The sequence below is a fragment of the Rhinolophus ferrumequinum genome, chromosome 2 (assembly GCF_004115265.2).
Source record: "Rhinolophus ferrumequinum isolate MPI-CBG mRhiFer1 chromosome 2, mRhiFer1_v1.p, whole genome shotgun sequence".
Lineage (NCBI taxonomy): Eukaryota > Metazoa > Chordata > Mammalia > Chiroptera > Rhinolophidae > Rhinolophus > Rhinolophus ferrumequinum.
Genome location: NC_046285.1, coordinates 417864 through 441976, shown reverse-complemented (window position 1 = coordinate 441976; position 24113 = coordinate 417864). Strand labels below are relative to the sequence as shown.

The 24113-nt window shown below is 45.0% G+C and overlaps 1 protein-coding gene across 2 annotated transcripts in view; it reads left to right on the top strand.

Moving 5' to 3' along the window:
- The window catches only part of IQSEC1 (IQ motif and Sec7 domain ArfGEF 1), a 467442-nt gene that overhangs the window by 271401 nt on the left and 171928 nt on the right, over positions 1–24113 (top strand). Inside the window, exon 1 of one of the 2 annotated variants that reach the window (XM_033091183.1) lies at positions 15712–16105. The exons of the other annotated variant lie outside the window; for it this stretch is intronic. Within the exon in view, the coding sequence (XP_032947074.1) occupies positions 16083–16105 (23 nt within the window). The 5' untranslated portion in view covers positions 15712–16082. Of the gene's footprint in view, positions 1–15711; positions 16106–24113 lie in introns of those variants that run through there. 2 annotated transcript variants of the gene reach the window in all.

Sequence of the window (24113 nt, the reverse complement as noted above, 5' to 3'; positions counted from 1 at the left end):
AATCCTCAAGCCAGTCGGTCTGAGAGTCAATCCCAAACACTGATGAGCCAAAAGCAATCAAGGCTCACCTGCAATAGGAGAATACACAAACCACACAAGAGACACTCCTGGAACACATACACAGATCAAGGAGGCTGTACCACTGGCCACACAGGACACCTACTACATAAGGCCACTCAGCAAAGACAGAGAGACCAAGGAGATCTACCTAATGCACAGAAACAAACACAGAGAGGCACCAGCACAAGGAATCAAAGAAACATATTGCAAATAAAAGAACATGAGAAACCTCCAGAAATATAACTAAATGAAATGAAGGCAACCAACTTACCAGAGACAGACTTGAAAACACTGGTTATAAGAATGCTTAAGGAACTTGGTGAGAACTTCAACAAAGAGACAGTAAGCATAAAGAAGGACATAGAAACCATAAAAAGGAACCAATCAGAAATGAAGAATACAATACCTGAAATGAAGACTGCACTAGAGGGAATCATCAGCAGATTAGATGAGGCAGAGGACTGAATCAGTGATTTAGAAGACAAGGTAGCAGAAAACATCCAATTGGAACAACAAAAAGAAAAAAAGAATTTAAAAAATGAGTATGGTTCAAGGAACCTCTGGGACAACATCAAGTGTAACAACATTTGCATCTTGGGAGTACCAGAAGAAGAAGAGAGAGAGCAAAGGATCGAGAACCTATTTGAAGAAATAATGACTGAAAACTTACCTAACCTGGTCAAGGAAATAGACGTATAAGCTTAGGAAGTGCAGAAAATCCCAAACAAGATGAACCCAAATAGGCCCACACCAAGACACATTATAATAAAAATGCCAAAGATTGAAGACAAAGAGAGAGTCTTAAAAGCAGCAAGAGAAAAGCAGTTAGTTACCTACAACAGAGCTCCCATAAGACTGTCAGCTGATTTCTCAACAGAAAGTTTGCAGGCTGGAAGGGATTGGCATGAAATATTCAAAGTGATGAAAAGCAAGGACCTACAACCAAGACTGCTCTACCCATCAAGGATATCATTTAAAATTGAAGGAGTAATAAAGAGCTTCGCAGACAAGAAAAAGCTAAAGGAATTTACTACCACCAAACCACTATTACAAGAAATGTAATAGGGACTTATTTGAGGGACTTTAAGAAAAGAAGAAAGGAGAGATGTCATCAAAATGGCAGCATGAGGTGAGCCTCTGTAAATCTCCCCTGGAATTTACAACTAATCGAACAACTATAACTCCACAAAGGACTCCCTGCACAGCAGACAGGCAAGACGAAGAGGTCCACTACTGAATTCACCTAAAGGTGGCCGAATCGCGTGAGCGGGGGACGAGAGAAGGGAGAAGTGCGGAGACGCAGCTGCGCAGGCGCAGGACGGAGACCTGGCTCAGTGCTCCGAGCTCGCTGCATCCCGGAACTACCGCAGCTGCGGGACAGGGAAGAACTCGGACTGCTAGGGCTCCGTTTATGGCCCACAGCGCTGAGGGACAGCACATAGCATGGCTGAACCCAACGCTCACGGCAGAGACCTCAGAGAAAAGACTGAAGGAATAGGCTGAAAATTGTGGTTTAAGCCCTCACTGCCGAGCAGAGAACAGAAGCCTTAGAAACTGAGACTAGCTGCCCCCTCCCTACCCTCCCAAAGCTTGCCCCGCCCCCACCTGCCTGGTGCTAGAAGCGGAACAGTAGCAGGGTCAGATCAAAAGAACAGAATGTTTGCTGTTCTGAAAACTGTGGACCACAGACACAGATTCGCAGCCCAACTAGTTCCGGTAAAGGGGAGGGAGCTGTGGACACAGAACCCACTGTGGTGGTGGTCACCCGCATTGCTCTGAGCCACCGCTCACAACTCACCCCGCCCCTGGCCCCACCTGTCTGGGCAGATCCCTGCAGGAGTAAACAGAACTGCTGAAACACACGGGCTCTGAATCTGGTGCAGGAAGAGCTTTGGAACTTCAAAAACTCTCTGCATACCCACATGGACACTGCGCCCTGTAACCCAGGCGAACTATTAACAGAGGAGAAGCCCATCTCCCAGGGAATCCCCCCATTGTGTGAGAAGCTGGAATAGTGCAGAGAAACATAGCACTACCATGTGAGAGAGAAAAACAAGGCTGCCGTCGGAGAGAAAATAAAACATTCTACCAACAAGTACTGGAAAATTAAAGAAAGACCTCTTCCTGTCAACCTGTTGCAGAAGCCACTCCTGTAGATGTCTAGGAAGAGAAATAATAAATCAGTAATTGCCATGAATAACCAAGGCAACAAGACAGCTCAGAAAGAAAGTGAAAAGTCTCCAGAAAAGGAACTTAAAGATATGGAAATATGTGACTTAAATGACAGAGAATTCAAGATTGCAGTTCTGAAAAAACTCAACGAGATGCAAGAAAACACAGAAAGGCAGTTTAATGAACTCAGAAACACAGTCAAAGAACAACATGAGCATTTTGCGAAAGAGATTGAAATTTTAAAAGAACCAAATAGAATTTCTGGAGATTAAGAACTCAATAGAAGAAATTAGGAATGAAATAGCCAGCTTAGGTAGTAGAGTTGACCAGATGGAGGAAAGAATCAGTGACATCGAAGATAGAAACCTGGAAATGACACAGATGGAAGGAGAAAGAGACTTGAGACTTAAAGAAATGAAAGAACTCTACAAGGACTTTCTGACTCCATCAGAAAGAGCAATATAAGAATAATGGGCATACCAGAAGGAGAAGAAAGAGAGAAGGGAACAGAGAATATATTCAAACAAATTGTCGATGAGAATTTCCCAAACTTGTTGACAGAACTGGATCCTCGAATCCAAGAAGCAAATAGAACACCTAAGTACCTCAACCCCAACAGGCATTCTCCAAAGCACATTGTATTGAAGCTGTCTGAAATCAACGACAAAGAAAGAATCCTCAAGACAGCCAGGGAAAAGAAGACGGTAATCTACAAAGGAAATCCCATTAGATTATCATCAGATTTTTCAGCAGAAACTCTACAAGCCAGGAGGGAGTGGAACCAAATATTCAAACTATTCAAAGAGAGAAATTATGAGCCAAGAATAATATATCCAGCAAAGATATCCTTTAGATATGAAGGAGGAATAAAGACCTTTCCAGACATACAGAAGCTGAGGGAATTTTCTAATATACCAACAGCACTACAAGAAATACTAAAGGAAGCTATTTAACCACCATCAACAGGGACAATTTGTGGCAACCAAAACATAAAAAGAGGGAGAATAAAGGCCTGAACCAGAATATGGGAATGGAGAAAGTAAGCATGCTGAAGAAAATAGAATACTCTAAATATGAAACTGTATTTTACAGAAACTTAATGTAACCACTCAAAAAAAAATCCAGAACTGAAATATATACTGTAATAAAAGAAAAAAGAGAGGGAAACATCATAGAATACCACCACACAGAAATAATAGACAACAACAAAAAGACAAAGAAACAATGGAGACACAGTCTTACATGAAAACTAAACATAGAATGACAGGAAATCCTCACATATCAATAATCACCCTAAATGTAAATGGACTGAACTCACCAACAAAAAGTCACAGAGTAGCAGATTGGATCAAAAAACTAAACCCAACCATATGCTGTCTCCAAGAGACACATCTCAGCTACAAGGACAAGAATAGACTCAAAGTGAAAGGGTGGAAATTGACATTCCAAGCAAATGGTATCCAGAGAAAATCAGGTCTAGTCATACTGATATCAGATGAAACAGACTTCAGGGTGAAAAAGGTAACAAGAGACAAAGATGGACATTTCATAATGGTAAAGGGGACTATACAACAAGAAGACATAACAGTCATCAATATTTATGCCCCCAATCAGGGAGCACAGAAATATACCAAGCAACTACTAACAGAACTAAAGGGAGAAATTGACCAAAACACAATTATACTAGGGGACTTAAATACATCATTGACAGCTATGGATAGATCATCCAAACAGAAAATAAATAACGAAATAGCAGCCCTAAGTGACACATTAGATGAAATGGACATACTTGACATTTATAGAGCACTTCATCCTAAAACTTCAGACTATACATTTTTTTCTAGAGTAAATGGAACATTCTCAAGAATAGACCATATATTGGGACATAAAATCAGCCTCAGCAAATTTAAGAAGATTAAAAGCATACCAAGTATATTCTCTGATCACAAGGCTTTTAAATTGGATATCAACTGCAAAAAAAAAGCAGGGAAAAACACAACTACATGGAGATTGAACAACATACTTTTAAAGAACGACAGGGTCAAAGAAGAAATTAGAGGAGCAATCAAAAGATACATAGAAACAAATGACAATGAAAATACATTCTACCAAAATTTTTGGGATGCAGCGAAAGCAGTTTTAAAAGGGAAATTTATATCATTATAGGTCTATCTCAAGAAACAAGAAAAATCACAAATAGATAACCTCATATTACACCTTAAAGAACTAGAAAAAGAAGAACAAATGAAACCCAAGGTCAACAGAAGAAAGGAAATAACAAAAATCAGAGCAGAACTCAATGATACAGAGAACAAAAAGACAATAGAAAACATTAATGTGACAAAGAGCTGGTTCTTTGAAAAGATTAACAAAATTGACAAACTCTTGGCTAGACTCACTAAGATAGAAAGAGAGAAGACACTAATTAACAAAATCAGAAATGAAAACGGGGGAAGTTATCACGGATGCCACAGAAATACAAAGGATGATCCAAGAATACTATGAACGACTATATGCCACCAAATTCAATAACCTAGAAGAAATGGAAAGTTCTTAGAAACATATGGCCTTCCTGGGCTGAACCATGAAGATCTGGAAAATCTAAACAGACCGATCACCAGTAAGGAAATTGAATCAGTAATCCAAAACCTTCCCTAAAGCAAAAGTCCAGGACCAGATGGCTTCACTAGTGAATTCTACCAAACCTTCAAAGAGGATCTAATACCAATCCTGCTCAAACTCTTCCAAACAATTGAAGAAGAGACAGTACTCCCTAACTCATTTTATGAGGCCAACATTACCTTGATTCCAAAACCTGGCAGGGACAACACAAAAAATAGAGAACTACAGACCAATATCTCTGATGAATACAGATGCAAAAATCCTAAACAAAATTCTAGCAAATCGAATGCAACAATGCATTAAAAAGATTATTCATCACGACCAAGTGGGGTTCATCCCCGGGGCACAAGGATGGTTCAATATCCACAAATCCACCAATGTGATACATCACGTAAACAAAATAAAAGACAGAAATCATATGATTATATCAATTGATGCAGAAAAAGCATTTGACAAGATACAACATCCATTTATGATTAAAACACATAATAAAATAGGTATAGAAGGAAAATACCTTAACATAATTGCAGGCCATATATGACAAACCCTCAGCTAATCTCATCATTAACGGTGAAAAGCTGAAGCCCTTTGCTCTACGTTCAGGAACACGACAGGGCTGTCCCCTATCACCTCTGCTTTTCAACAAAGTGTTGGAAGTCCTTGCCAGAGCAATCAGGCAAGAGAAAGACATAAAAGGCATCCAAATAGGCAATGAAGAAGTTAAATTGTCACTCTTTGCAGATGACATGATGCTATACATAGAAAACCCTAAAGACTCCACCAAAAAGCAATTATAAACAATCAACGAATACAGTAAAGTTGCCGGCTACAAAATCAACTTACAAAAGACAATTGCATTCCTATACACTAACAATGAAATCTCAGAAAAAGAAATACAAAAAACAATTCCTTTTGCAATTGCAGCAAAAAGAATAAAATACCTAGGAATAAACTTAACCAAGGATGTGAAAGACCTATATGCTGAAAACTATAAGACATTTTAAAAAGAAATTGAAGAAGACACAAAGAAATGGAAAGACATTCCGTGCTCATGGATTAAAAGAATCAACATAGTTAAAATGGCCATATTACCCAAAGTAATATACAGATTTAATGCAATCCCCATCAAAATCCCAATGGCATTTTTTAAAGAAATAGAACAAACAGTCACCAGATTTGTTTGGAACCACAAAAGACCCCAAATAGCCAAAGCAATCTTAACAAAAAAGAACAGTACTGGAGGTATCACACTCCCTGGTTTAGCTTGTACTAGAGGGCAACAATAATCAAAACAGCATGGTATTGGCAGAAAAACAGACATGTAGACCAATGGAATAGAATTGAGAACTCAGAAATATAACCACATAAATATGGACAGATAATTTTTGACAAAGAAGCAAAAAACACATAATGGAGAAAAGACAGTCTCTTCAATAAATGGTGCTGGGAGAATTGGATAACCACGTGCAAAAGAATGAAACTAGACTGCTATCTGTCACCATGTACCAAAATTAATTCAAAATGGATCAAAGACTTAAGCATAAGACCTGAAACAATAAACTGCATAGAAGAAAACATAGGTACTAAACTTATGGACCTTGGGTTCAAAGAGCATTTTATGAATTTGACTCCAAAGGCAACAGAAGTAAAAGCTAAAATAAATGAATGGGACTATATGAAACTTAAAAGCTTCTGCATAGCAAAAGAAACCATCGACAAAATAAAGAGGCAACCAACTGAATGGGAGATTTTTGCAAACAGTGCCTCCGATAAGGGGCTAATATCCAAAATATACAAGGAACTCATGAAACTCAACAACAAAAAAACAAGCAACCCAATTGAAAAATGGGCAGACGACCTGAAGAGATATTTCTCCAAAGAGGAAATACAAATGGCAAATAGACATATGAAAAAATGCTCAACATCACTTATGGTTAGAGAAATGCAAATAAAAGCCACAATGAGATATCACCTCACCCCAGTCAGAATGGCTATCATCAACAAAACAAATAGTAACAAGTGTTGGAGAGGCTGTAGAGAAAAAGGAACCCTCATACACTGTTGGTGGGAATACAGACTAGTGCAGCCGCTATGGAAGGCAGTGTGGAGGTTCCTCCAAAAATTATGAATAGAATTACCATATATGACCCAGCAATCCCTCTCCTGGGTATCTACCCAAAAAATCTGAAAACATTTATCCATAAAGACACGTGTGCTCCAATGTACATTGCAGCTTTGTTTATGGTGGCCAAGACATGGAAAGAACCAAAATGTCCTTCGATAGATGAATGGATATAGAAGTTGTGGTATATATACACCATGGAATACTATTCGGCGGTAAGAAAAGATGATATAGGAACATTTGTGACAACATGGATGGATCTTGAGAGTATAATGCTAAGCGAAATAAGTCAGACAGAAAAAGCAGAGAACCATATGATTTCACTGATATGTGGTATATAAACCAAAAGAACAAGACAAACAAATGAGAAACAAAAAACTCATAGACACAGACAATAGTTTAGTGGTTACCAGAGGGTAAGGGAGGTGGGGGGTGGGAGATGAGGGTAAGGGGATCAAATATATGGTGATGGAAGGAGAACTGACTCTGGGTGGTGAACACACAATGGGATTTATAGATGATGTAATACAGAATTGTACACCTGAAATCTATGTAATTTTACTAACAATTGTCACCCCAATAAATTAAAAAAAAGAAAAAAAGGAAAAGAAACAAAAAACAAAAGAAAATAAAATATGAGTAATAAAACGGCAATAACTATGTACCTATTAATAATCACTTTAAATGTAAATGTATAAAAACGTATGGTAGGTGAATGGATAAGAAAACAAGATCCATGCGTGTGCTGTCTACAACAGGTCCATCTCAGACTGAAAGACACTCATAGACTGAATATAAAGGAATGGAAAAAGACATTTCACACAAATGGAGATTAGAAAACAACTGGGGAACTTATATCAGACAAACTAGTCTTTAAAACAAGGGCTATAATAAGAGACAAAAAAGGACATTGCATAATGATAAAGGAACTAGTTCAACAAGAGGACATAACCCTAGTAAACATCTATACACCCAAAATAGAAACATCTAAATATATAAAACAGATATTGACTGACATAAAAGAAGTGATCAACAGTAACACAATCAAAATAGAGGACTTTAACACCTCATTAATATCAACGGACAGATCTTCCAGAGAGAAAATCAAAAAAGAAACAGCGGCCTTAAATGACACATTAGACCAGATGGATTTGATTGATATTGAGAGGATTTCGTCCCAAAGCAGAATATACACTTTTTTCAAGTGCACCTGAAATATTTTCCAAGATAGAACACATTAGGCACAAAAGAAGGCTCAATAAATTTAAGAAGATTGAAATCATATCAAGTGTCTTCTCTAAACTATAAATCAATTAACAACAAAACTGGAAAACATACAAACACATGGAGGCTAAATAATATGCTATTAAACAGTGAATGGGTTAACAATGAAATCAAGGAAGAAATTAAAAGCTACCTTGACACAAATGAAAACACAAGGACCCAAAATCTATGGAACACAGCAAAAGCAGTCCTAAGAGGGAAATTCATAGCAATTCAGGCCTACGTCAAGAAACAAGAAAAATCTCAAATAAACATTTTAACTTTATACCAAAGGGAACTGGAAAAAGAACAGCAAACAAAGCCAAAAGTGAAGGAAGGAAGTAATAAAGATTAGAGTGGAAACTAAAAAAAAAAAAAATTAAGCCTAAAAAAAATACAGAGATCAATGAAACCAAAAGATTCTTCTTTGAAAAGATAAACAAAATTGATAAATCTTTAACCAGGCTCATCAAGAAAAAAAGAGACAGCACCCAAATAAATAAAGTCAGAAATGAAAGAGGAGCAGTGACAATGGACACCACAGAAATACAAAAGATTTTAAGAAAATACAATGAGGTATTATACACCAACAAATTGGATAATCTGGGGGAAAATGGATAAATTCCTAGAAGTGTACAATATTCCAAGGCTGAATCAAGAAGAAACAGAAAATCTGAACTGATTGATTACTACTAATAAAATCGAATCTGCAATCAACAAGCTCCCAACAAACAAAAGTCCTGGACCAGATGACTTCAGAGGTGAATTTTACCAAACGTTCAAAAAAAGATTTAACACCTACTCTTCTCAAACTATTACAATAAATTCAAGAGAAGGGAAGACCCCCAACCTCATTCTACAAGACCACCATTACCCCGATTCCAAAACAATACAAAGATATTACAAAAAAAAAGAAAACTATAGGCTGTTATCCCTGATAAACATAGATGCAAAAATTCTCAAGAAAATATTAGCAAACTGAATTCAGCAATACATTAAAAAAAAAAAAAAACATATACCACAATCAAGTGGGATTTATTCCTGATATACAAAGTTGGTTCAATATCCACAAATAATTAACATGATACACCATATAACCAAAATGAAAAATAAAAATCATATGATCATATTAATAGATGCAGAAAATGCATTTGGCAAAATCCAGCATCCATTTAATATATATATATATATATATATAATATATATATATATATTATATATATATATCTATATAACATGATATATAGATATATATATATCTATATAACAGATATATATATATAACATGATACTCAAAGGGGAAAAGTTAAAGCATTCTTCTTGAGATCAGGAATAAGGCAAGGATGTCCACTTTCACCACTTTTATTCAACATAGTATTGAAAGTCCTAGACATAGCAATCAGACAAGAAAACATATTAAAAGGCATTCAAATGGAAAAGGAAGAACTAAAACTGTCATTATTTGCAGATGACATAATATTATATACAGAGAGAACATCAAAGATTCCACCAAAAAATTAACAGAACTAATAAATGAATTTAGTAAGCAGCAGGATACAAAATTAATATTCTGAAATCAGTTGCATTTTGTACACCAATAACAAATTATCAGAAAGAGAAATTAAGAAAACAATCCCATTTACAATTGCATCAAAAAATATTAAATAGTTAGGAATAAATTTACCCAAAGAAGTAAAAACCTGTACTCAGAAAAGTATGAGACATTGAAGAGAGGAATTAAAGAAGATATAAATAAATAAAAGCATATACCATGCTCATGGACAGAAAGAATTAATATAGTTAAAAATGTACATTCTACCCAAAGCAGTCTATAGATTAAATGCAATCCCTATCAAAATACCAATGGCATTTTCCACAGAACTAGAACAAATAATCCTAAAATTTATAAAAGACCCCCAATAGCCATAGCAATCCTGAGAAAGAAGAACAAAGCTGGAGGTATCATGCTGCCTGGTATAAATTATACTACAAGTCCATAGTAATCAAAACAGCAAGGTATTGGAATAAAAACAGACACACAGAATAGAAAGCCCAGAACATAATAGAAAGCCCAGAAGTAAACCCACATCTATATGGTCATTTAATCTATGACAAAAGAAGCAAGAATATACACTGGAGTAAAGACAGTCTGTTCAATAGTGCTGGGAAAACTGGACAGATACATGAAAGAAAATAAAACTGGAACAACTTCTTACTCCATATACAAGAATAAACTCAAAGTGGATTAAAGCCTTAAACGTAAGACCCAAAACCAAAAAATTCCTGTTTTGATATCAGAGGGATTATTCATCATGAATTTGTATTAACTGGACAAACAGTTAACCAAGTTTACTATTAGGAAGTGCTGAAAAGGCTGTGTGAAAAAGTTAGACGAAAATGACCTGAACTTTTTGCCAACAATTCATGGCTCTTGCATCACGACAATGCACCAGGTCACACGCAGTGTCTGTGAGGGAGTTTTTAGCCAGTAAACAAATAACTGTATTGGAACACCCTCCCTACTCACCTGATCTGACCCCAATGACTTCTTTCTTTACCTGAAGGGAAAGGAAATATTGAAAGGAAGACATTTTGATGACATTTAGGACATCAAGTGTAATATGATGACAGCTCTGCTGGCCATTCCAGAAAGAGTTCCAAAATTGCTTTGAAGGGTAGACTAGGCTCTGGCATTGGTGCATAGCTTCCCAAGGGGAGTACTTTGAAGGTGACCATACTGATATTCAGCAATGAGGGATGTAGCCCTTTTTTAAGGATGAGTTTGCGAACTTAATTGTCAGATGTATACAATGCAGTATTACTCTGCCATAAAATGAATGAAATCTTACCATTTGCAATAACATGGATGAACCTAGAGGGTGCTAAGTGAAAAAGTCAGACCGAGAAAGACAAATACCATATGATGTCACTTATATGTGGAATCTAAAGAACAAAATAAACAAACAGAACAAAAAAGACTCATAGTTACAGATAACAAACTGACAGTTACTAGGTGGGAGGAGGGTTGGGGAATGGGTCCGAAAGGTGAAGGGATTAAGAAATACAAATTATGCCTGAAACTAATATAAAATAATATTGAATGACAACTATAATTTTAAAAATAGTCACATGGATATAAAGTACAGCATAGGAATATAGTCAATAATATTGTAATAACTACTGTGTTTCTCCGAAAATAAGACCTAGATGGACAATCAGCTGTAATGTGTCTTTGGAGCAAAAATTAATATAAGACCAGCAGTATTATATTATATTATATTATATTATATTATATTATATTATATTATATTATAGACCCAGTCTTATAATAAGACCAGGTTTTATGTTAATTTTTGCTCCAAAGACACATTAGAGCTGATTGTCCGGCTAGGTCTTGTTGTCGGGGAACACGATATGTACAACGTGAGATGGGTAAGAGACTTATTGGGTTACTACTTTGGAAGGTGTGTAAACGTCTAATCACTATGTGTTTTGCACACCTGAAACTAATTTTAAAAATTTTAAAAACGGCAATGGTTCATGCAGTTTGCAGGTAGCTATCCACATAGGAAAACTGCGTAGGAAGTGTGCTGTGGGAGCGAGTTCACTGCGGGTGTGAGGGTGGAGGCTGTGACGGGACTTCCGTCAGATCCCACCTTACGATTCCCGCGGTGCGTGGGAGGCAGATGAGAGCTCAGGCGTTCATTTGATTCCTTTCAATGTATTTCAATTTTTGTTTAACTTAATTATTTAATAGGATACCTTTTTCAGAGTCACATGATACTTTTTATTTTCTATGAGCGTATATGTATACATAAATGCCTAGAAAATGTTCTAGAAGGATGTGCTTCAAACAGATGGCAGCTGGTTACCTCTGCAGAGATTGGAGAGGGGAGTAAGGTTGATGGAAGTGGTCAAAAGGGACTTCATTTTGTTTAAGGAAAAGAGTTTTCCATGTTATATTTGCAAATAAGATTTCATTTGTTTAAAATGTAAAGCTTAAGCAAACGGGGCGGGGCGGGGCGGGGGGACTGGGAAATCCAGGATTTGAAGGATTTGTGATACTGAGATTTGATGCGTCAGAATGTTGATGGTTCTGCATTTCCACAATTAGAACAGTTGGTGACCTGAGAAGCAGGATGGGGGTTCCATTCTGCCCCCGTGGGAAGATGCTCGATCCTTGGCACTCCATGGCTTGAGTGGCAAGGAAGGTCCATGATTTGGGGATCTGTTGACTGTGCTCTAGCCCTTTCCATCCATCCTCTGTGCAAATGCGGTCGTGTTTCTTTCATGCTGGGGACAGATGGGAGCATGTCAGCTGTAGGTTGCAGTAGCAAAAGGCTCCTTGTGTGAATGTGCCGGCTGGAATTTTCCAGTCAGGAGGTAAGTTCATGATGTGGAATGTTTCCCCACCACACTTCGGCAGCTGCTTTCTCCTTCCAGTCTGGGTTGCTTCCAGGGGGCCACAGTGATGAGGTGGGGTCCGGGGGTGAATGCAGGCATTTCCAGTGCTACCCAGAGTGATTGTTGGGGTGAAGAGCTGTGCCAACACTGATTCTAGCTGTGCCCAGTTCCAGGCCTGCAGAGATGGGTGGGTGGGTGAGCCTGCAACTACAGCCAGGAAAGGCTGGCTGCCACCCCCTTCCCACCTCAAGTATCTGATTACAGTTGGGAAAGTCTCACCATTCAGCCCAGAGTCCTGCAGCACCACTTGCTGACTGTGTGCCCTGGACCTTCTCCTGACCTCGGGCTTCACGGTGGAAAGTAGAGCTAGCAAACCCAACCCTTGGAGATGATGGTGAGGGCGTGGTGTGGTGCAGGTTAGGCCCAGGCACGCCCCCTTGCTGAGCTCCACTCTGACCTCCATCACTTCCGGAAGGGACAAACCTGAGGGCTCCCTAGTCAGGGCCAGCATCAGCATCTCAGCTGCACGCTTCCTGGAGCCTCCATTCTGGTGCACCCTGTGCCGCACACTCAAGGTCAGAAACCACAACAGCCAGGTGAGCTGCAAACACTGCCCGGTGCCTTATCAACACCTACACACTGGACATTTGCTTCCAAATGCTGGGGTCGGTGCCATTTACCCTGTTTTGAAACAACAGCGTAACATATGAGACAGATGCACGTCAATTGATAAGGAGGAAGTGCCAAAATGCAATAGATGAGCTATTGGACGTCATGGCCCCCCTGGGAGCAAGATAAGAAACCTGGGGAAGGGACCAGACACTGGAGTGGCCTCTGCAATTGGGGGTGGCCCACTTCGCACTGAACCTCCGTTTTCTCCTCTGGAAAGTAGGCTTGATAAAATAATCCCTGCTTTGAGGAGGTCGCGAGGGGAGTTGTTAGGGCCCAGGCTTGGGAGCTGCAGAGATGGGGGTTCAAGCCTTGGCTCTAGCACTGCATGGAGTTGAGACCTCTCTGAACAGAAGTGGTGATTGACCTGCTTCATAGGGTGCCTTTGAGGAGTCACTAAACGTTAGAGCTAGAACGAAACAAGCCGCATGAAGCCCTCCTGGTTGTAGTTATTTGAGGTTATTAGTAAAATCTTGTGCAACTCCAGTGAGGAGCCAGGTAGAGTGGGCTCTGTAACATGCTAAGCCCCCTTACGTGGCAGCGTTCTTCTCTGGAGGGAAGTCCGTGTCGTAGGAAGTTGGTCATTCCCAGAGTCACTTCAGGAAGGTGAGGCAGGAGGCATTGTGCAGTTCCGACGCCATTCACTGCGGCTACACCGCTGCCTCAGCTCCACCCTGGCTCCTTGAGAGAAAAGGGTCCAGAGAACAGATCCCACTCCCACCTCTGCCACTTGGTGATGCCTCTTTGAGCTCCATGTCCTCCACTGTAAAGGAAGGAATGAAACTCAAAGATGCAGCATCCCTCCTTCCCCTAAATTCAGTGGATCTGAGAATCCAGAGAGAATGGGAAGAATTAGGGAAGGGCCCACTGAGCTGCCAACCAGCAGCCGGGTCATGCATCCCCCATTCCCTCATGTAATCTTCCCAGTGAGGAAGCTTTGCAAGCACTTAGGAGCCAAGACGCTGGGCCAGACTGCCCTGGTGTAGCCCCACCAGCTGTGTGACCTTGGGCCGGGTGCTAACCTCTGAACTCTGGTTTTAGCTCTCTCCTCTGTAAACTAGGATGAAAATCTTATACCTCACTGAGGTTGTTCTGAGGGTTACAATGCTTGTGAAAATTACACACACACATGTATCTGAGATAGGTGTAGAATTCCTGATGTGTAGAAGAGGAAACAGACTCATCAGATAAGAAGAGAGAGAGAGAGAGAGAGAGAGAGAGAGAGAGAGAGAGAGAGAGAGAGATCTGTGTGTGACAGAAAAGTGCGTATGGGAGGAGGGGATGAATGGGCCTCACCTTCACCTCCCTGTGGCTCGCCCCCTTCTAACTCACTGCCTCCTCAATGTACTCAAGTACCCTACGCTTTTTCTTCCTCTGGGCCTTCACACTACCTCTTGCCCTCTGCCTGAAATGCTCTTCCCTTAGCTCTGCAATTATTTAGGTCTCAGCCCCCACATGCCCCTTTAGAGACAGCTTCCCTGCCCGCTCCCTCTAATGTGGATGGCCTCCCCCTACATCAAAGCCCCTTCTCCTCCCTTCCCCTTCTGCTTCGTTTTCATCCTGAGCCTCATTACCCTGCAAAATTATATGTTTGACTACATGTTGATGTCCCATTTCGCCCTTAGAGTGTAAGCACTCTGAGGGAGCTATGTCGCCCTATTCACCACTGTATTGCCAATCCAAAAGCAGTGCCTGATCTGTGGGAAGTGCTCTGGGTACTGGCAGAATGAGTGAGTGAGTGAGTGAGTGAGTGAGTGAATGGGTACACAGCTAGACCAGAAGTTCTCCCACCCCCATAAAACCCTCAGGACATGGCCAGCATAAATGATACCAGCTAAGCATCTGTACAGCTCGTGTGTGGCAAGCCCTCCTGGAACTCTGCGACACAGCGGTTACGGTCCCATTTGACAGGAGCATACACCAAGGCTCCAAGAAGAGAAGCAAGCGGTTTGCCCAAGGTCTCACGGTCTCACGGAGGCAGCGCCAGATTAGGAATTGGTCTGCCTGACTCCAGGGCGCCAACCCTGTGCACTCCACAGCATTTCTCTGTACCAAAGGCAGAGAAGCCACCCTGGAAAGCAGCGTCATCTCAGGTTCAGGGGAAGCGGCGCATTTTAGCAACGAATTTCCAGCGCTTGCTAGGAAGGCCTGGCGCGCCCACGGTGCCCTCGCACCCGCGCGGACACTCTCCGCCAGGTGGATGACTTTGCAGCTAAGGCGCCCCTGGGCGGCCGCGCCTGATGCTGCAGTTGCCATGGCGACGAGCGCCTCAACGATTGGTCCGGCGCGGCCACACTACGTAGCTCCTGAGGCGCTGGGGGATGGCTACCGCGCGCCCGCCCCTCCTCCGGATGCTGCGAGAGCAAATCCGGCGCAGACGCCCGGAGCCCACCCCTTCTCCTTCCAGCGCCCCGCCACCCCGGATGTGTGGGAGGGGAAAAAACCCAGGTAGTCCCAGGTAGCAGCGAGGCGGACGCCCCCGCCCAAGCTGGAGACTATGGTGGTGACTCGACGTTCTCGCAGGCTCCTGGAATTGGTGTGAGCCCTGCGTGCGGGGGCCCCTGGGAGCCAGCTGCTTCCATCCCCCTGCTCCCGCCCCACCCTCCTTAGAAGAGTCCACCACCACCACCACCCCCGGGAATGTGACTCGCCCCTCGATTTAATTTTATTCCCTTCCACTTCTCGCCTGAGCATCTTGCGCCTCCTTTAACCACAGTGAGCCTTCAGCTGGAGAGGGAGAGAGAGAAGGGGGAATCTGACCCCAGACAGGATGGCTTGCCGAAGACGCTATTTGTGAGTACATATGGCAGGTTTATGCCTGAAACTCTGGAGTTCAGAGGCCAGAAGGGCTCCAGTTGAGCTTGGAGCTGGAGTAAGGGGCTAATGGGGGAGGGGCAGGTTGTCTTGCAGGTGGCTTGCAGAGGGAGCTGGCCATCCCACAGAGATGCCAGCGTTTGTAGCCTGCATCAGAGGTGTTCGTCCGCGCTGACGATGAGAAAGAGGCTGTTAGCAGGTCTTCACTGGGCTGTGAAATTCCCCATCTCTGAGGGATGGATGAACTACCCCCCGCCCCCCCGCCAAATCCATACACAGGGACCCAGACCCAGTGCTACCATTTTGACATTGGTATAGCCCTCAGCAAGCCTATTTGGAAAAAAGCCTCTGGTGCCCAACTCATCCATGACGAGCACTTAAACCATGCCTGATGGAATGTTGGCAGGAAGGTTGGGGTGGGACAGGATGCTGTGTCCTCCTCCACCAACATGCCAAGGTCCAGCCCACTGTTGTGAGTAAGGGGCACCAGTGTCCCCCATGCCACCCATGTGTTCTATGGGCCAGTGGCAGAGCGCCTGTCTGCTGGACCCAATACCAGTGGCAGACGCTGTCAAAGTCTGTAGGGGTTGGTGACATCACAGACCTGATGGGTATTTATGGAAACCGAAGCCTGTGCCTGGTTAAGCCAGGCTTCTCGGGCATCCGGATTAGAACAGCAGCCCCTGCACAGCTCTCTGGGCTATATGCTGTTTTCTTCGGGGGTGAGCAATCTTTGGTCTCTGGCCTTGCAGGAACCCTTTTCTTGCCAAGGCCATAGGGGTTGAGACCAGCTCTAGGTCGCCATCTGCCCTGGGCAGTTGGCCCACCACCTCGGCCATTCGGGGCTGTTCAGGACCTCAGGCCTTGGCAGTGAGAGCAGAGCTGGGCCGTCTTGGGCTGGGCTCAGTTCCCGGGACTAGGAAGAGGAAGCTTGGAGCAACACGTAGGGAGACAAGTGGGGGCCACTCCACATCTCGCAGCCCCCTGTACCATGACAAGGGCCTATGGAACCCCTAATTAAACAGGAGCCACTCCCCTCCATCTGGGGACAGCTCTCTTGCTAATGGAGCGTGAAGGAAAGTAGATGGCTGCATCAGCAGGCCCAAGCGGGAGGGAGCCTGTGGGTGATGGAGAGGCCTGTGTCTGGGGTTTGCTGTGATGTTGCTGTTCTTTTAGTGGAAAAGCCCACAGGGAGCTTGGTTTGTGGATGTGAACAGAGTACGTGGAGTTCTCACTCCTTGTGACAAGGCCATGACTGTTTTTGGAAACAAATATTAAAACCTTAGCCAATGGGGCACTTCTGCCACCACCTCTGGGAATAGGCAGCCATCTTCTTCCTGCTGTCTTTGCCTGGGCCCTGGAGCCTGATGTCAGAGGAAGTCTCAACTCTCAGGGGTTGTCAAACCCTCGGGGAGGGAAGATGTCATTAGGGGAAAATGTGACAATCTTCAGCGTGTACAGATGCTCAGTGATCAAATCCTTACAATACCCTTATCTGGGCTGCACTAAGATTCTCATTTTAGAGAAGGGGAAACTGAGGCTCAGCAAACCCCCCTGGAAACTTGGAGCGCACTGCCCTGCGGGTGGGGTCAGCCCAGGCTGCCACTGAAATCACCTGAGGAGAATTTTTAAAGATATCCATCCCTGGGTCCCACCCCCAAGATTCTGGGTTATGGGCCTGGGGGCGGGCTCAAGCATCAGGGTCTTGTTAGTTGTCCATGTGAGTTTATTGTCCCGCTGTGGTTGTTGTTCGTGGGTGCAGCTACTTCCCATGGCTGCTCTGCCCAAGACTGTCAGATGGTGATACTTCTAGGGACATGGCTACCACGCCATATGGCTTTCAGTGCCCTTGCAGCACCAACACAGATCTGCTGGGTGCTCAGTAACGTGCAGCCTAACACAGGGCCCCTGGCAGGTTCCCTGACCCATGGACTAAATTTTTCTTGCCCACTTGCCTGGGAGAGGGGCTGGGCTGGTGAGGAGGGCAGGCCTATCAGGGGTTCCATACTCCCTGCCTCCCGTTCCTGGGGGTCTTTTCATGCTTTTCCAGCTTTTAGGCTCCCACAATCTGGCATTGTGGCATCCAGGCCATCCCTCTACGTGCTGCCACCAAACCTATGTACACCAGCGATCGCAAAGAGACCGCGGCTGGGGGGGGAGTGACAGGAGAGGAGCGATTGCCCCTATTTTTATAGAAAGATTTTGAGACGTACAGAAGGACTTGCCTGCGGTTGCACAGGGGCACTTGTGAGTGACTGTTTGCTCACCATTCTGTCCTCACCCAGAGCCCGGGTGGGGCCGACCCCAAGCGCAGAGCCCGCCCAGCACCTGGTGATGAGGGCTGTAACGTGGCCCTGGCCGGGGAGCTGGTACCCCCAGGGTCTAACTGGCACAGCAGTGGGAAGTGAAGCCAGTGTCAGCGTAGCCCACGTCAGGGTCACACTGTTTGGCTTCAGAGCCTTCTCGTGCCTGGTGACCTCACTGGGTCTCGTCACCACGGGATATTACTCATCTCACTTTACTGAGGAAGAAACTGAGGCGCACAGAGGGGTAAGACCTTAATTGGGGTCACGGTGAAGTAGGAGTATTTTCCTGTGGGTCCCCAGATGATGTAGGTGATGTTGGATCTGCTGGCAGTTTCTGAGTGCGGGCCGGGATCGTGTCTCATGAAGCTGAACCAGGGAGAGGCAAAAAGTTTTAAAAACAGGATAGTTTATTAGAGGCAGGAGCAGAGGTTGCAGCTCCCGAGTGGGAGGGGTCCCGAATGGGGGTGCCCGTGACTGAGGCAGAAGCTCTTACTTTTATACCTTCCCTTGCTGCTTGGGGAAAGGGGCTGGAGCCTTCTAATTGGATGCATCCATCACGTTTGTCCTGTTTGTCCATCCTGAAGGGATGAAGGAACCAACCCAGTGCTACCTATCAGAGCTGCTCCTCTGTCCGGCCAGAAGGGATTTCGATTATCTGTTAAGTTTAAGGCGTATTCTCCTGTCTCTGTCTTGGATGAAGGAGACACTCCAGGGCCTGGAGTTTCCGGACACGTCTGCATTTTGTTTATTCCACCAGGGACCCCCTCCCCCCCATCTACCTAGCTAGACTCTGTTGTTGAGAGGGGGATGGGTCACCTACAGAGGTGCCATGGTGAATTAGGATAAAGGATGACAATGGAAATCTAAGATCTATGAGTGGAATGAGGGAAATCATTAGGGCTCCAAGAATCCGTTCCTTAATCAAACTTCCTAACAGCCGAGGTCATTACTGTACTGACGGCTTAATTACTGGTGTCTTAATTAAGGTCAGCCCCCTTCTAACTAGAGCTGCACTTAGCGAGGTAACCACCATCTTACTGGGCATGGCACAGCCTGCTACTTGATGCTGAAGTTGGGCTGTAGGAAATTTGCATTGAGTACGAAACACAGAGCTGTTGGGGTGACGGCTGAGGCAGAGCAGTCTCTTGCCTCCCTCAAACACTTGCTCATTCATTCCCTCACTCTGCCTGAAACTTCAAGGCACCTTTCTCCATCCCTCCAGGGTTTTGCTCTAACCAGCAAGTCTAGCTTGCAGATTTCATCCTGACATAGTCTGACCCTTTCCCTGCCTAGCACCCTCCCTGTCTGAACCACCACTGTGCCCTAAATTGTTGCTTAATTGGTCCGTCTTAGGCACTAGAATGTCAGCTGTACCAGGGCAGAAGGGCTAACAGTGTGTTAGCTGTTGCTGTGTCTAGCACATAGCAAAGCACTGGGCATATGGTAATTGCTCAGTAAACTCTTGTTGAATGAATGAATTATGCATCCTGTGCTGGGCATTGCTCTAAGCAGTAAGGCCCTAAGCAGAGCTGAGTAAGAAATCGTTTCTGTCTTCTGGGAGCCTGCAGGCCAGTGGGGGAACAGACGAGAACAGACAGTGTCAATGCCAAGTGCCAAGGGCCAGAACAGAAAGAACCGAGACGGGGAGGGTCACCACAGACTACAGCATGCATGTACATAAATGGTTTCACGGCGGGAAGAGCACTCCAGCTGTGCAAATGTCAGGCCTCAGATCCAAGCGCTTTGCGAGCATTAGCTTATTTGACCTTCATAGTGACTCTGGAAGGTGGAGCTGTTAATGATCCCCATTGTTTAGATGATGCAACTGAGTCCCTGAATAACTTGCCACCAGGCAACACCAGTGAGGGGTAAAGGCTGGACTTGAACTCAGCCACTCCAGCCCAGGCCCAGCTGTAATGCTGTAATACTGAAGGCTTTGCTGAAAGTAATTGTGTCTGGCCTGAGCCCAAATGTGAGGGAAGTAAGAGATGGGACTGGAGGGGTGAACACGACCCAAGGCAGGCGCCTTCTGGACTGCTAGGAGGAGGTTCTCCCTGAGGGCAGCGGGCGATGGGGAGCCACGAGGGTTCTTGGTAGGGTGGGAGCCACGGAGGTTCTTGGTAGGGTGGGAGCCACGGAGGGTTCTTGGTAGGGTGGAGCCACGGAGGGTTCTTGGTAGGGTGGGAGCCACGGAGGGTTCTTGGTAGGGTGGGAGCCACGGAGGGTTCTTGGTAGGGTGGGAGCCACGGAGGGTTCTTGGTAGGGTGGGAGCCACGGAGGGTTCTTGGTAGGGTGGGAGCCACGGAGGGTTCTTGTAGGGTGGGAGCCACGGAGGGTTCTTGGTAGGGTGGGAGCCACGGAGGGTTCTTGGTAGGGTGGGAGCCACGGAGGGTTCTTGGTAGGGTGGGAGCCACGGAGGGTTCTTGGTAGGGTGGAGCCACGGAGGGTTCTTGGTAGGGGTGGGAGCCACGGAGGGTTTCTTGGTAGGGTGGGAGCCACGGAGGGTTCTTGGTAGGGTGGGAGCCACGGAGGGTCTTGGTAGGGTGGGAGCCACGGAGGTTCTTGGTAGGGTGGGAGCCACGGAGGGTTCTTGGTAGGGTGGGAGCCACGGAGGGTTCTTGGTAGGGTGGGAGCCACGGAGGGTTCTTGGTAGGGTGGGAGCCACGGAGGGTTCTTGGTAGGGTGGAATCACCCAATATTTGTGCTGTGTGTCTGGCTTATTTTTACGAGCATAATGTCCTACGGTTCACCCATGTTGTAGCGTGTATCAGAATTTCCTTCCTTTTGAAGGCTGAATAATATTCCATTGTTTAAGACACGTGTGCTCCAATGTTCATTGCAGCTTTGTTTACGGTGGCCAAGACATGGAACACACCAAAATAGTCTTTTGATAGATGAATGGATAAAGAAGTTGTGGTATATATACACAATGGATAGTATTTGGCGGTAAGAAAAGATGATATGGAACATTTGTGACAACATGGATGGATCTTGAGAGTATAATGCTAAGCGTAATAAGTCAGACAGAAAAGCAGAGAACCGTATGATTTCACTGATATGTGCATATAAACCAAAAACAACAAAAGAACAAGACAAACAAATGACAAACAAGAACTCATAGACACAGACAATAGTTACCAGAGGGTAAGGGGGGAGGGGGCAGGAGCTGAGGGTAAGGGGGATCAAAATATGGTGATGGAAGGAGAACTGACTCTTGGTGGTGAACACACAATGTGATTTATAGATGATGTGATACAGAATTGTACACTGAAATCTATGTAATTTTACTAACAATTGTCACCCCAATAATTTAAAAATATCTATTCCATTGTGTGGATGGACCACATTTTGTCCTATCCGTTCATCTGCCTGTGGACACTGGGTTACTTTCACCTCTTGGCTGTTGTGAATCATGCTGTGAACATGAGTGTGCAAGTATCTCTTTAAGTTCCTGCTTCATTTGGATATCTACCCAGAAGTGGGATTGTTGGATCAGATGGTAATTCTGTATTTACCTGTGTGAGGAACCTCCCTACTGTTTTCCACGCAGCTGCACACTTTACATTCCCACCATCAGAGCACAAGGGTTCTTATTTCTCCACATCCTCCCCAACACTTGCCATTTTGTGGTTTGGGTGCTTTTTTATAATAGCGGTCCTTGTGGTGTGACGTTGGCGTCTCGTGTCATTTACCTTTCCCTGAACAAAGGCAGTGTGAATGACACCATTCAGCCCTCCCCATGTCTGACGGACCACTCGTCCCCGAGGACCCTTGGTGTCGGCTCTGCAGCAGTGGGCACCCGACGATGCCTTTGTCAGAGTTCCTGTCCCAGGGCAGGGGGAGGGATAAAGGGGAGCTCTGGACTCTCCACCCAGAACCCAGTCCTCCGGGGCATCAGTAGCCCAGGGAGTTAGGTCCTTTGGGGTCCCTAGCATGCAGCAGATGCTCAGAGAAATTCAATCACACAAGTAACACCTGCTTCCATCTTTTTTTTGTTGTTCTTTGTGTATTCATATAATTGAGAGATAATTTATCCACATGGTATAAAATGTCTGTATGCAGTGCAAAGTTGCCTTCCTCCCTCCCTGTCCCGCTCCGTGCCACTGCCCAAGGGCCACTGCTGTGTGCAGTGTCTGTGGCCCCTCTGGAGTGGCCCTGCGCATTCACACGTGTGCCTTATTCACACGTGGGGAAGCGCCTCAACCCCCCAGCCACTTAGCTACACAGGCAGGTCAGTGTCCCGCCACTGTTTTCCCGTTCTGGATTTGAGCCAATGAGAGGCTCAGTTTGAGGGACTTGGTGACCGGCTGGCCTTGAAGGAGGGGACATTGTCCCTCTGATGGGAAGCCATAACCCGTTGCTTGCAATGGGGTCTCCAGAAAGGAAGCAAAGCCATGGCAGGAGAGGGGAGCCCGTCAGGGCTGGTCCTGGAGTGTCCCAAGATTAAGGTCCCACCAGGCCTCCCAGAGTACTGTTTTTTGCAGCCTCGCCATTGTCACCTTGGCTGACTCTCTGTCCACATCAATTCTGTTGAGCACGTTTATTAGCGCATTCTGGGCACTGGTCCTGTGCTGGAGCCTGGGGAACAGTGGCCGCTGCCCTTGGGGACACAGACACAGCTGGAGCTGCCAGTGGCGGAGCAAGGGGTGTCTGCTGAGGGCTTTCAGCAGGGCCACACTGTCCCCTCTGGGGCCAGTAGAGATGTAGGCAGACATTCTGGGGTCGGGGGTGTCAAGCAGAGGTTTCTGACTGGCAAGGGCCAGGGGCGCTAACACCTTACATCGTGGGACACAGGCCTGGTGCCAGGACGTGCGAATGTCTTGCTAAATATTCACAGGAGTGAAAATCCATGTGTAGTTACCTGAGCCTGGGACCTCACTCCTTTCCTATGATTTTAATACACACTGAGTTTTCCAGGAATGTACCAGCTCTTCTTACAGTCAAGGGAAGGTCAGACTGACACATTCAGAGTTCTGCCAAGAGCCATCACCATTCAAAGCCTCGCGTCACGGAGGGCAAGATGTCACCATTGGGGGAAAATGGGGTAGACAGACCTGTGTAGATAGGTCTCTTTACTACTTTTAACAACTACAAGTGAATCTACAATTATCTCAAAATAAGAATTGAATTAAGAAAGCGGGGAGCAGGTGTTATGTACAGAACAACGTAATAGGCTAGACCTCTGGTGACTGGGACAGGAAGGCCAGGGACCCCGACCCCGTCTCAGTCCTTCCGTAGGAGGCCTCTGCGGCCACAAGCCTCCACGGTCCTCCCCTCCCTGACCTATTGTCCCTAAGGCTGAACCCCACCGGGGGCACTGGGACCAGCTTCCTTCTATAAGAAAGGCAGCATCAGCCCCTTTTGCTGCCAGCTGGGGCCTGGTTGGCCCCCAGTGATGAGTTTGAGACCCTGCAGCAGGGTGTTGTCCATTCCCCAGAGCTCTAGCCAGAGCCAGGGCCCAAGCCCACCCGGGCCCCTCTGCGAGCCTGCCTGTCCCCTGTGCCTCCTGACTGTCTGCTCCCTGCCCCCAGCCTGTGCCCAGAGCTGCGCTCATCTCGGTCTGCCCTGCCTTGCCCTCCAGCCCCCATTCTCTGCCTCTTGCCCAGCTATAAACTGAACATTCCTTCAAATGCCATGTGAAGACAAAAATGAAGAACAGCCAACTAAAACTAGAAGGGTAA